This window comes from Etheostoma cragini, chromosome 15 (genome assembly GCF_013103735.1).
Source record: "Etheostoma cragini isolate CJK2018 chromosome 15, CSU_Ecrag_1.0, whole genome shotgun sequence".
Classification (NCBI taxonomy): Eukaryota; Metazoa; Chordata; class Actinopteri; order Perciformes; family Percidae; genus Etheostoma; species Etheostoma cragini.
Window position 1 is genome coordinate 6,698,503 of NC_048421.1, and position 13,708 is coordinate 6,712,210.

Consider the following 13,708-nt stretch of genomic DNA (forward strand, 5'->3'; position numbering starts at 1 on the left):
TGCTATTTTGATCCTCCAATAAAATCTGGAACTGGAATGTAATTTTCTTAAAAAAGTAAAAAAAACAAAAAGCTGTTTGGGATGAAGGCTGGTCCAAAACTGAAAAAAAATAAATAAATAATAAAAAAAAAAGAGTATATTTTTCTATGTCAAATGACAAGATTTGACTTACTAGGAATACCGGACACCAGTTTGAGGGGTCTTAATACACGCACAGCCCTGAGGGTCCGCAGGTCGAAATCTGAACCCACAGTGGACAGGATCCTAAAGAGATGGAGACAAATGCACAGAAGTGTGCAAACACAAATCAATTTTTAAGCTGGTCAAGCTTGTTACTCTCAGTCAGTCAGCCACACACACACACACACACACACACACACACACACACACACACACACACACACACACACACACACACACACACACACACATACACACACAAATTCTTAATCACAGCCTCATGCCAGGTCATTACAAGCAACTGGGTGAGCAGTATATGTAAATCCTGTAAGAGCTGAGCTGATCAATAGAGCTGACAAGTGAAGTAGGACAGAGAAGTGTATCATGACGAGAAAGGGATGGGCTGAAAGGACAGTGTTTTGTAACAGGATGACAAAGGGACTATAAAATGAAAAAGGAGAGATGGAGTGATGGAGAGACCGAGCAAGAGAGAAAGGCAGTGAGAGAGTGAGAGAGCGCGCATTGGCAGATGGGGAGAATCAGAGATGCTGACTTGCTTATTTCTACTTATTTTTATTCTTGGTATGTTTGAAATGTTACTCTGGGAGCCGTCGCCAGACTGCAAGAGTAAATGTGTTATGGTGTGTGTTACAGCACCTGTATCACCGCTCATCTGAATGATGACTTGCAAACAGCATATGTGTGTATGCGTGTACTTCAGATGGTTAAGATGTTCCCTTGTGCCGCCAGACTTCCAGTCAGTTCCCTCGTCTGACGCACACTGTGAATCATCCTCCTTCCCACTTCTCTCTCTCTTCTCTCTCTCTCTGACACATTTTCACTTCCCTCTGTTCCACTAAGAGGCCCAGTGACACAGCAGAGCCTTAATCACAGGTTTAAAAGTCAGCCTGCATTGCTTGAAAACCTATGAAATTGGCAAGAAGAAAAAAAGTAATAATACCTACCCAGAATCTATGGGTGAATGCTGTATTGAATTACCAGGAAGCCAAGGAAACAAGAGTTATCTTGAGACACTTTACAGATAGACTAGGTTAAGATTATAGCTAAACCACTGTGCTTATTAGTGATAGCTAATTGTCGGTTTCATCGTATTTAGCAGCCAATAATTACCTAAGTTGTTAACATAATTTTTGCATTTTAGGTTTCTCATAGAACATGTTTAATTGCTTGAAAATGCTTTAATGTCCAAAAAAAGTCATTATTTTTTCCTCACGCTGTCTGTCTGAATATACCTGTATTGTGTCTCCTCTGTCTGAAACACTCTGTTTTAGTGCTTGTCTCTTTGAGCCCCCCTCCTGAATAAACCAGGTCTGCTCTAATTTGTCAGCGTTTCTGGGTCTGCCGCATCTGCGCCCTCGGCGCCCGTCAGTGCAGCTTGAGAATGACTGCAATGGCACTGAAGCGTCAATTTCTAGGATAGTGGTGACATCACAACTGTACGAAAGTCCTGACTGCTCGTTTAAAAGCACTGTTTCTGAGGGCTGTGTGCATTTCCCTGTGGATTGAAAGTTTTGACATTTCACAGGATTTTTTTTTACTTTTCACATCTTTTAACAAACTTTTTTTATAACACCACATTTAAAAAAATTACACATGTACATTGTACTGTAGCCAATGCAACATCAATAGATTCAGCCAACTACAGTAAGTTGTTGTACGATGTGGAGAGTCTCAATTCTTTGCTTATCTGTTTTGGGTATTTTCTCATTAACTAGTAGTAATTGGGAAATCATATATACATTATTTGAATTGTTTTAGGGTTAGTATGTTGTTTTATTACTTTGACACATTGTTGTATTTTAACTAATGTATAGTGCTAGTAGGAATAATAACAATATAATATTGTGGAGCACTCCGCTTCCAACGGAGGTGAGAGTACAGGCTTATCTACACAACATCACCCACAACGCAGGTAAAGATTTAGTGCTTTAGCCTAGAAGACACTGGGCAACACAGTGACACAGAACAGTGCACTGAAGGGAGAGAGGCTGGAGATGTAGGAAGGGAAGGTGAAATACAGTGTATTGCACAATGGAAAAGAAACAATGAATAGAAAGGAATAGTTTTGATAAAAGATAATGACAAAACGAATAACAGTCAGACTCCACAAAGCAGATTAGAATAATAAACGATATGATAGGATAATCAGCCTTGTGATTTCCCAAATACAATAAAAGCTGTATGGTGGTAAACGCATGTGCAGACATGAACCAACACACACACACAAACACACACACACACACACACACACACACATACACACACACACACACACACACACACACACACACACGTTTTTCATATACACTGTATTACATGTTAGTGTCTGTTTTGTATCTCTGAATACATTCATTGCAAAACTCATTGTCTTGTCATTTCTTTCTGTGACACAACTGGAGTAAAATAGCAAAAACACTGATAATGATGACGATGATGATGACGATGATGTTGACTATGATGATGGTAATAATGAAAGAGTTAATTTCTAAAAAAGCATCTGCCGTCACAAACTGTGTCAAGCCGATGAGGCAGTCCTCATTCACACCATCTCCACGGTTACTGGGCCCTTTCTCATTCATAAGTGTTTCCATGGCAACAGGGACCTTGGCTCATTGATAGAATCTCTGTATCACCTTGGTAACAGGGCCAAGGGAGGAGCATGATTGATTGTTTTTTTTTCTCATCTCTTCTCTCTATAATGTAAATTCATCACAACTCACACAGGCAAACACACATATGCACACACAAACATAAACAGGCACATTGATAGCACACACAGACACACACATCTACACAAGCGCTGGTTGGAGATCAAACATATTGAGTGAGAATAATTTTATTCACATATGCACACTAGTAAGTAGGTCATTTGGAATAACCAATGGACAACAATTTCTTTCTTGCTGGGGACAGAGATGCTACTTACAGCCCACCTTATACCCTTGAACTAAATACACACAGAGGTAAACACACCTGCACTGTATGCAGAGGAACGCAGAGAGAATCACATTAAGCAATATTGCTATTACACAATCTCCCCACCGACCCGTTCTCATGGGACACCAACACATTATACAAACTCTATCTTTTTTGCCCGCTCTCTCTGCCTGCTTTCCTGCTGACTTCAGCTAACTGTGGCTAATTATTTCTGTCCACATCACTGACCAAATCACTTCATCTCTTCTCCAAACTCTCCACTTTCCTTGTCTCCTTGCTTTCCTATTTTACCATGATTCAACTAATTCACACTTAATTTATCTCTTCATAATTATAAATGCTCTCTAATATTAATATCATACCCTACCTTTGCAAGCAAGGGTGTTCATGAGATCATCTATCTATCTATAAATATAATGTCAATATAATAATAGCAATATATATCATATTATTCCTTCTAGAAGGAAATGTCACACAAACAGCTTCATTACAGAAGGCCATACAGAAACAAAGAACTCTAGCAACAAGAAGGAGTAATGAGCGTGGGATGCAAGGCAAGACCGGCTGTAAACTAAGGGTAATTGGACTAATAATCAATAGTGGGCACCGGGCATTAAAAACAACTAGCTTATTCTCAGAGCCAAATCACTCGGACAATTTACGACAAGAGATAGGTCAACACAAACACGCACACACTTGGGCACAGAAACAAGAGCACACAAATCTGCTGACATCCAAGAAGGTTGTGGAGTGAATAGCTAATCTATTCAGACACGTTAAGTGCCATTGGTGTGTTTGTCTTCATATGTGTCACGCATGGAAGTGCACTAGGATACAGTAGAAAGGAAAAGGAATGTTTGAAGTGGAAATGTGTGTGTGTATGTGTGTGCGTATGTGAGTGTGTGTGTGTGTGTGTGTGTTTGTGTGTGTTTGTGTGTGTGTGTGTGTGTGTGTGTGTGTGTGCGTGCATGCTTTGGTCAGTGTGTTATCAAAGGTTTTGTCTAGGGGTAGGTAGAAAGGCCAAGTAGTCTTTCATCTTCAAAGAGCTGCACTGCTAAAACACAACCCCCATTCATAGAGAGCACACAACAAAGAATATGTGTGTGTGTGTGTGTGTGTGTGTGTGTGTGTGTGTGTGTGTGTGTGTGTGTGTGCGTGTGCGTGCGTGCAAAATGTATTGACTTCAGTCAGTGTACATAATGTGTTAGGGAATGTGCAGTTGTGGTGTAAGTGCTGCAGCATATTCTCTGTCTATACATCTTACTGCAGCTTCCTGCTTTACTGCAAAATTGTAACACAGCTGGTTGACACAGACCACTGGGTGTGTTCTACGGCTGTTTACCTAGCAAAGTACATTTATTGTGTAATTTTTCATTATTTTGACTCATTTTTACATCTTGGTTTGCTTTCCTTTCTCTAAATCTGAGCATACAAAATAGTGCCTCACCAATTCAGACTTTCAGTCATTTTCACTGAACTAATAGGGTCATATGTGACCAGAATTACTGTATTTGTTACTTCCTGGCCTGTCCATCCACAGTTTTAGCCAAATTTCTTGCCTCACACATTCTGACTAAACATTTTTGGTGAACTTGTCAGTCATCTATTAGGTGACTATTACTACTACTCTATTATTATTTTTTTGGTTGCATACCTATTCGCAATCAGTACATGTGGAGCAGTGATCCCCCAGAGGCCAGCGGACACACCACATCTGAAGAGTCTACCAACAGACCTATTGATGCTGAGATGGAGGACCCACCGCGCAGCCAAAAGGGAGTCTTAAGAGTCTCAATGTACACAGCACTGCGTATGTTTGTTGGTTTCAACAACAAAGTCAGGAAGTACTTTGCATTTCAATTTAAGAGATGGGTTGTTGTTACAGGCATAGGGCCGTATCTTACACCCGGCGCAGCGCAGCGCAAAGCCCAACAAGAGTGTTTAAGACTGACGCAGTTGTCAATTTCCCGTACAGTGCCCACGTCATTTAAACAACAAATAGACCTGCGCCCATCTTTGTGCCCGTGGGCGTGCTGGTCTTACAGGTAGGTGTGTTCAGGTGAATTCTTGGCGTATTGGTATCTTGCGACATCAGAAAGTGATTGTGCCATTGACCAACTAAAACCTGTTCTAAAATCAATAGCGCAGCATTTCATTGTTATTTTAGCAACGAATTAGCTAAAAGGCTTGTTACACACACACACACACAAACACACAACAAACACACACACACACACACACACGTGGATGTATGTGTACACATCCCTGTATCCCTGAATGTGATGCTTGCATGTTGGATCAACATCTCACATAAAACACCGGCAAATGCTTGCTGTCAAAACATAAGCTTTCCTATTATGAAACAAAGAGGGGATGGGGGGGGGGGGGGGGGGGGGGGGGGGGGGGTTATGTGAGACCAGACATTTACTGGAAGTGTTAAGGACTGCATTGCTTCGTTCTCTCTACCTCTCTTTCCTCTCCTTCCTCTGCTCTGCATCTCGCTACTTCCTGCTGTCTTGCTGACACTTGTCTTCTCACTCGTCTTCTCTATTACAGTCACACTGTTGTGCCACGCTGAGATGAGCTTGGCTTCACGTTTGCTCTTATTAAAGCATAAGGACATACTGCCAGACTGAAGCAGGATTTATGCTTCTGTGGTGGTTCTACGCAGAGCTTTTCCGTAGCCTACGTAAGTGGCCTGAGGCTTATACTTGCGTGTATGCGTCGCCCTAGCGTATCTCTTTAATAAAATAGCAGAGCATGTGTGTATGCTTGGGAGTGTGTGGTAAGGCGAATGAGAGAGTGATAAGGATTAGCTTAGAAGCAAGTACCAACTCTGGAGGCGTAGAGGGAGAAACAAAGTGTCTTTCCCTGTGCTTTCTGACCACAGAGGGAAAGTTCTAGCAGGAAATGTTAATCCTCTCCATGATTTCATGTTCAAGAGCGGACCAATCACAGTTGTCGTGGTCTGCGTCGCCGTAATGTGTAGTTACATACCTACATACGTCTCTATGGAGTGGCTTTAACGCAGTAGCATAAATCCCCCTTGAGTGCTGACTTACTCAGATGTGTGTGTGTGTGTGTGTGTGTTCGTGTAACACAGTCTAACTTCGTGACTTATCCAATTAATGAGTTACAAAGGAAAACAGTATTACTGCTGTCATAATGCAGTGTATGTGACATTTCATGGTCCAGTTAACTGAGAGTATTATTACATCAATAATAACATATACGCATATAATACAGATTTTCATCTTTTCACTAACTGATCACTTCTGCCATCACAGTCATGTATAGTAAACAGTTAACACAAACTGCACCATACAGCAGCGTGTGGCAGCTGTACACAAACCATCACACAGCCTGCAATAGATAAAGTGTGTCTTTAATGGAGGAATGTCATTTGTCAGCGGTTGGACTGATCAACATATAGACACGTGTCGGGAAAACAGAACCATCTAGCATAGACAAATCAGTGCACCTCTTCTACATCACTGAAATATAAATCAGTTTGCATCTAAAGCTGACCTCTTTTTCATTGTTGGCCTTCATAAATCTACCCGGTTTGGCTGTTAAAAATGTGTCCAAATCTTGATTGGAATCCTATATTATGTTAGAGTTATTGTACTACAAACCCTCACTTTTTTTGCAGGGCGAATTTTTCCCTCTCTGGTTTTCTTACCTTCACTTCCTGCACTCTTCATTAGCTGTCTTTGCTTCTCCCGTCTATATTTAGCTACCAACCCCTGTGAATGTTAGCAAATCCTCAATTCATACCGTCTATCCAATGTCTCTTCCCCTCTGTGTCCCCCCGCCTTCCCATCACTCTCTGTGTGTACTGTGGTGACATTTGTCCACTACCCAGGCTGCTGGCTGCCTGCAGTTCTGCTCTGTGATCTGACTGCTGCCTTGCCCAGAATGGGGCCATTCATTAGAGCAAAGGAGCAGGGATAGGACACTCACACACAAACACACACACACACACATACACATACTAAAATACATGACAAACTACTTCACTTTCTGCTCTTTTAGTTGATTAAGAAAAGGGAAAATCACATCCTAATTTGACCTTGTGTGTTCATTTTTGAGTGTTCATGCAGGGAGGCTTCATACTGTGCATGTACTGTATCTGTGCGTTTGTAATAGGTGTCTGCTCAGCTAGTGTCTATTTGCTTGCCACTCACCCTGTGAGCACCACCACAAAGTCCATGACGTTCCATCCATTCCTCAGGTAGGAGTTTTTGTGGAAGGCAAACCCAAGTGCCAGGATCTTTATTCCAGACTCAAAACAGAAGATCCCTATGAAGTACGGTTCTGTATCATCCTGGGGAGCAAGGGAGGGAGGGAGGGAGAGAGGGAGGGAGGGAGGGAGAGAGAGAGAGAGAGAGAGAGAGAGAGAGAGTAAGTAAAGGAAACAAGGCAGTAAAGAAGGGAGAAAGGAAGGTAAAGACGGATGGACAGAGACAGAGAGACATTGAGACACCTATCAGTAGCTATATAAATTTGTCTTCAGAAGAAGCATTTTCATAAATATGTATCAACTTTGTTGATACTACAATGTAGAGATTGTAGAGAATTTGTGTGCATCTACTTTGTCTTTTATAACTTCATAACTGCATACTCAGGTTTTCATTTGAACAAAAAATTAGCATATTTCCCTTTGAATTTGTCTCTTCATCAATATTGTGTGTGTATATGCTGTATATTCCTTTGGTATCTGTAAGAATGTGTATTTTCAGAACATCTGTATCATTACAATATATTTTCAAGGTGAAAAAAAATCCTTGCTTTTCTGCCTCTTTCAGTAGAGTAGCTGAATTTCTCTTCACTGAAGTAAAATCAATCAGCCAGAACCGTCACCTGGACTTAATCATGTTTACATTTGGCTCCCATACTGCATCATGCCTGTTTAACTTACTAGGCGCTCGGACAGCGGCGTCTTGTCCCCATCAGGCAAATGTTGTTCCAGAGCCAAGACGATGCAGTTGGCAATGATGGTGGCTAGAATCATCCACTCAAATGGAGTAAGGAAGGTCAGTCAAGGAACAAACACTTTTCGAGATATAAATCTAAACAGTTTCTATCCCATTAAATACACAACATTTAAAAAGTACAGCTTGACGTGACAAAAGTACAAAAATACAGCGTGACATGACATTTTTTTGTACATCGTCATGGCATAATGTCACTCACGTTGATATTACTTGTTTGAATACGCCTTCTGGCACTCGCGGTTTTATTTTAGCATGAACATGAGTCATACTTGTCAACAATCACAGACAGTAAATTTCAATATAAATGTATCTGTGCTAAGGAAAAGATGACACAGATCTGCAATATTGATTTCTTACTACTATTTACAATGTATACATGGATTAGGATTTCCTGAGAAATAAGTGATTGTCATTGTTAATTGATATTTCTTATATAAGTAAGTCAGTCATGTTTTTGAGGGTGCAAATGAGACAGGACTATGGTTGTTGGGATGGGCCAAACTTAAAGTTACATGCACAGCCAATCATTGAGTCTTACGTAGTAAAAAATAAAGACTTGTCAACCTAACAAGGACTTCCATTAGGTAAAGAAAATAAGAATAATACATGTATATGCAAATTTGTGCAGCAAAGTACCACAAAAATCTAATACAAATATTTATTCCTTGTAGAGTTTCTATTATATATTAGTTGGTGCATTTAAAAGAATGTGTCACTTAAAACCAAAAGTTATAAAGGTAGAAATCCTGTATAACATGTGCAATGGCGGGGAAAAAAAAACAAACAACCTCCACACTGAGGATTATTATGGAGTGGTATTATGGGGCTGCATGGCAGGTCAGGCTCTAAAATTCTAAATTAAATGACCTCAATTCTCGAACAATGAACATAATATCACCACTCTCATGTTAAAGGTCAGATGAGTGTAAGCAAGTCAGACAGCAGGCCTATAGCTCAAATGAAACGATATCTGGCATCTCACTGCTTTTCTCGTCTGTTTACACACATAGACCCATAAGCCATCATTATGAGTCAGTTAAATATGCTAAGTGTATGTTCTGGTAACACACCACCCACAAACAAACAAACACACACACACATAAACAGACAGAGTATTTATTAAAGTGAAAGTGTGTAATAGCATGCCTAGGCACTGAGTGAGATTTATTGTGACATCACCGTTTGGCACAATGTACATCTAAGGGCTGGTTTAGAGAGGGAGAGAGATAAAGATAGAGAGAGAAGGAGAAATAAATAAAAAGGTGTGTCGTTCTCTCTCTCTCACTCTGTCTCTCTCTCTCAAACACACACACATGCACACACACTGGTGGTGTCTACTTAAATCAATCCTCCTGCCTTGTAAAGGTCACAAGATAAATAGTTACATTTAAAAGAGAAGAGAGAGCAAATGGAGAGAGAGAGTGACTAAGAGAAAAAATGCAAAAGCAAACACGTGAAGGAGATGAATGAGTGAACAAGAGAAAGGGAGAGGGAGGAGTGGTTAGAGGAAGTAAAAAAGGCAAAGCTATAAACATAAGAATATGGAGGGAAAGGGTTTGAATTTCAAAATGTAGATTATGATTGTGTGCATCTATCATGGATATGTACAGCACATAAAGTAGGTATCTAAACTGACTGGACTTTGTTTTTTGTGATTTGTATTTTCCAACCACTCAAACAAATCCACTCTTTCCCTATTCTATTCTTCTGTACTCAACTCTATTATAGTCATTCTCCTCTTCTTCAACTTTTTCCTCCTTGCTTGCTTCCTTTGGGAGAGGTCCCTCTCATGGTAGAGGGAGGAGGGGAAAACTGAACAGTGAAGATCCAGAAAGGAGGAAGAGGCTATATATGGATACACATGTGTGCATGTGTGAAACATGTCTGTTACATGCCTGTGTGCGTGTATGTGTGTGTGTAAACCTTAGGTGCATGTGTATGTTTGTTTTCTCCAGTAATGATCATGTGAACCGAAAAACAGCTCTAGACTGGTCCAAACCCACAAAGTGAGCGCATGTGTTGGTGATCATCGGTTTGACCGCTCTTTACTCACACGCACACATTACCAGAACACCCAGGGCCCTACTCAATTAGCCTCCCTGCCCCCCAGCATTGTGTGTATACCGTGAGAGTGTGTACATGTCTATATGCATCTGCATGTGTGTATGTCCTAGACTTTGAGTAGGGAAGGGTGTAGTTGACTGAAAAAGGGAAAGAGAGATGGAGAGAAATATGGTGAAGAGCAAGGAGACAGGGAGTGAGAAGGAGAGAGACTGATATAGAACCACAGGGACAAAAGGACAAATGTGAGTGCATATTGTGTATGAGAAATGCTCCTCATGACGGATGACTGTTCAATGTGTGTGTGTGTGTGTGTGTGCATGATGACCATTAGGTACATTCTGTGCCAGCATTATGTTTCATGGTGCCATGAGATATGCTCCCTCTTTACACAGAGGTACAAATTAATTTTTTTAAAAGATGCCACCTGCGCACGCACGTTCACATTCACACACACACACACACACACACACACACACACACACACACACACACACACACACACACACACACACACACACACACACACACATTCAAATTCAGAATATGAATAGATGACTCACACTCTGCCATAAACCATTCAATAACAAATCTCCTTTTCCTACTTCGTCTATATAGCAACATGACAGAGTTAAAAGTAAGGGAAGAATTGCGAGTGAGGGAAAAAGAGGAAGAGAGCAATGAGAATATGTTGCTCTCTCACCATTATCCAACCCTTTATCTTTGTAATATTTCTTTGTTCTCTCTCTCTCTCTCCCTCTCTCTCTCTTTTGCCTCACTCTGGTTCTGCATATGCTTGCTTTTTATTATCTGTCTAGATAAGATGTCTCGCCAAGAAAAGGGAAGTGAGGCCCTCAAAGGGAACCACTGGAGCCAAATGACGCATGCACACATACGCACACATCTGCTGGCCTTTTCGTCACCATGTCCATCACCGCTCCATACAGTCTCCATGTTCACTCTCTTTCCTACCTTCTCTCCTCCAGAGAAAAGCCCCTGCCTGTTTCTTACTGATATATTCTCTCTCTACCTGCCCTGTTAAGCCTCCTTTCTCTTTCTACCATACAGTACTTCTCTGCTTTTATATCCCCATATCCTCTTCTCATTTTCCTTCCTCTCTGCTCTTTTCACACTTGTTTCTCTGTCTCCCCGACTTTCTTACCTCCCTCCTTCCCACCTTTTTCTTACTGAGTCCACCCATCAATCATCCCTATCTCTATCATGCCATCCCTGTTCAATATCGGATGAGATGCAGCGTCAGCAAATGCACGAGGACACTGAGAGCAAGACAGTTGGACGGAGTCCAGGTTGGAAAAATACGGAGGGCTAAATGAAAGAGAGAGGAGAGTAGGAAAGAGAAACAGAGATGGAAAGAAAGAAACTGTCCTGTGGGCACAGACATGACTGAAAAGAGTGAGTGGTGAGGTATAAAAGCAAGAGAAGGGGGAGGGTAAAGCAGAGGGAGGAAAATAACAGTGAGGAAGAGAGAAGAGCAGAGAAGGAGAGCATAGGAGTGCTGAATGAGGGATAAAGCGAGAGAATGACAGAGGGGTATGAGAGTATTGCGGTATTTTCTTCTTCTGAGCGGTGTGCTCCGTCGAAAATAGGTCAGATTAGTGGCAGAAAAACACACATAATGGGAGGGGGAATAAAAGGAAGATAGGTGGGTGGGCGACTATATATATCTTACAGTAACATATAGTATGCATGTATGTATGAATGCATGTATATATGTATGTATGTATGTGTACAGTATACATTATTATTAAATGGTGTGTATGTATGTATGTATGTATGTGTACAGTATAAATTATTATTAAATGGTATGTATGTATGTATGTATGTATGTATGTATGTATGTATGTATGTATGTATGTATGTATGTATATATACAGTATCATTTTTTATTAAATGGTGTGTGTGTATGTATGTACGTATGTATGTGTGTGTGTGTGTGGCACTGACAAATGGCAGCATTGCATGAAATCATTGCAGCCCTCACATGCTTCCACATACTGAAACTTCACACATTTCCACACCCCCATGTGAGCATATGGGCAGAATTCTCTTGCCTCTCTAGTCTCTCTACTCCATGCACGTGCCATATTGCCATTCAAAGACACATATTCATACATGTACTGTACACACATAGACCAACACTAGAATTCAATTCCCTACACTTCACTAGCCTGAGTCCAGACCAGCTGCTACCCTTTGGGAAGGCGCCAGCCTCCCTATTAATAAAACCAAGCATGCTAGTATTGGCCTTTTCTCACTCTGACACTCACTATGTACTTTATCGTTATTTGTTTACTGCGATACATTCACTTGAAATGTAAAAAGAGCTTCAGTAATAGTGTAAATGTCATTAACATAATCCATATTTAATCAAGTTTGGAGTGACACGATTCTGGCCATGCAAATATGAAAAATAATGAAACCACGAGGACGAAATAATCACCTTGCCTATCGTCTCTCTTTCTATATCAGTCTCTAGTTGTGTGTGTTTGTTTGTGATATGAAGGAGGTACATAAGGTGTTTTAGGTATACCACAGTAGAAATATTGTCAACAAACCCTAATATTATTTACAAAGTTACTTTGCTTGCCCTTTTGCTGCATGTAAATGGTTTGTGTTGTTTTTAAGAAGAGGACAAAAAGAGGAAAAGTTCATTGAATATGAATGAATATACTGTAAGTTGTTTTAGATTTTAAGATTCCTTGCTAAAGCTTCAGTCTTTCAATTACAAATTGATTCCATTTCTACGCCTAATCCAAAAAAAAAAAAAATCCACGATCCTCAATATGGAGTCTGCTTTCAAAGTAGCACTCATACAGCAATGCTTCATAGTTTTTCATACATTCATTCCAGAATATGGATATGCAGTTCATCACTTTGTTTAATGAAAACCTGATGTTTGCTGTTGCATGCAACACTGTGACCAAAAGCAAGAGAAGAACTGGGATCAAATCCCTGTCTGACATGAAACCCAAAGCAAATCCATGCCCATGCCTCAGTGCTACAAATACTTTAATGATTCTACATTCATCCCACTTTGGCACCATGTTTGACTGCGATGCCAAACAAATGGGAGTGCTCGAAGGCCAGTTTAGCCCTGCTTGGCCTCTCTCAGCCTGATTTAGCATCATAGTCTTTACAGTTTCCCACTTCTCCTGCCTGTTTATTACATACGGCATATGTTGTGTCTCTATCTCACCCCTGCCACTGCTTCTCCCTCACCACCCACATGTAGCCGAGTTGTCACTTTGTACAAGATGCTGACAGTGGTGTGTGTGTGTGTGTGTGTGTGTGTGTGTGTGTGTGTGTGTGTGTGTGTGTGTGTGTGTGTGTGTGTGTGTGTGTTATGGGCTTTGTGTAGAGTTTCAGTGTAGCATGTGACATCTTGTTTTAGATGAGATATATGTTCAAAAAGGCCGTGTAGGTGTGTTAGTGAGACTGTTGTTTGTATACCTAATGGGACTTACAGATGTGCATTTGTCTGCTTTTAACTG

At 40.8% G+C, this 13,708-nt stretch overlaps 1 protein-coding gene across 23 annotated transcripts in view; it reads right to left on the reverse strand.

The window, feature by feature from the left end:
* The window catches only part of cacna1aa (calcium channel, voltage-dependent, P/Q type, alpha 1A subunit, a), an 83,218-nt gene that overhangs the window by 55,572 nt on the left and 13,938 nt on the right, over window positions 1-13,708 (reverse strand). For all 23 annotated transcript variants that reach the window (XM_034895218.1, XM_034895216.1, XM_034895215.1 and 20 more), the window contains exons 2-4: window positions 8,060-8,165; window positions 7,326-7,465; window positions 173-264 (exon numbers count right to left, since the gene is read on the reverse strand). In XM_034895218.1, the coding sequence (XP_034751109.1) occupies window positions 173-264; window positions 7,326-7,465; window positions 8,060-8,165 (338 nt within the window). The remainder of the gene's footprint in view (window positions 1-172; window positions 265-7,325; window positions 7,466-8,059; window positions 8,166-13,708) is intronic.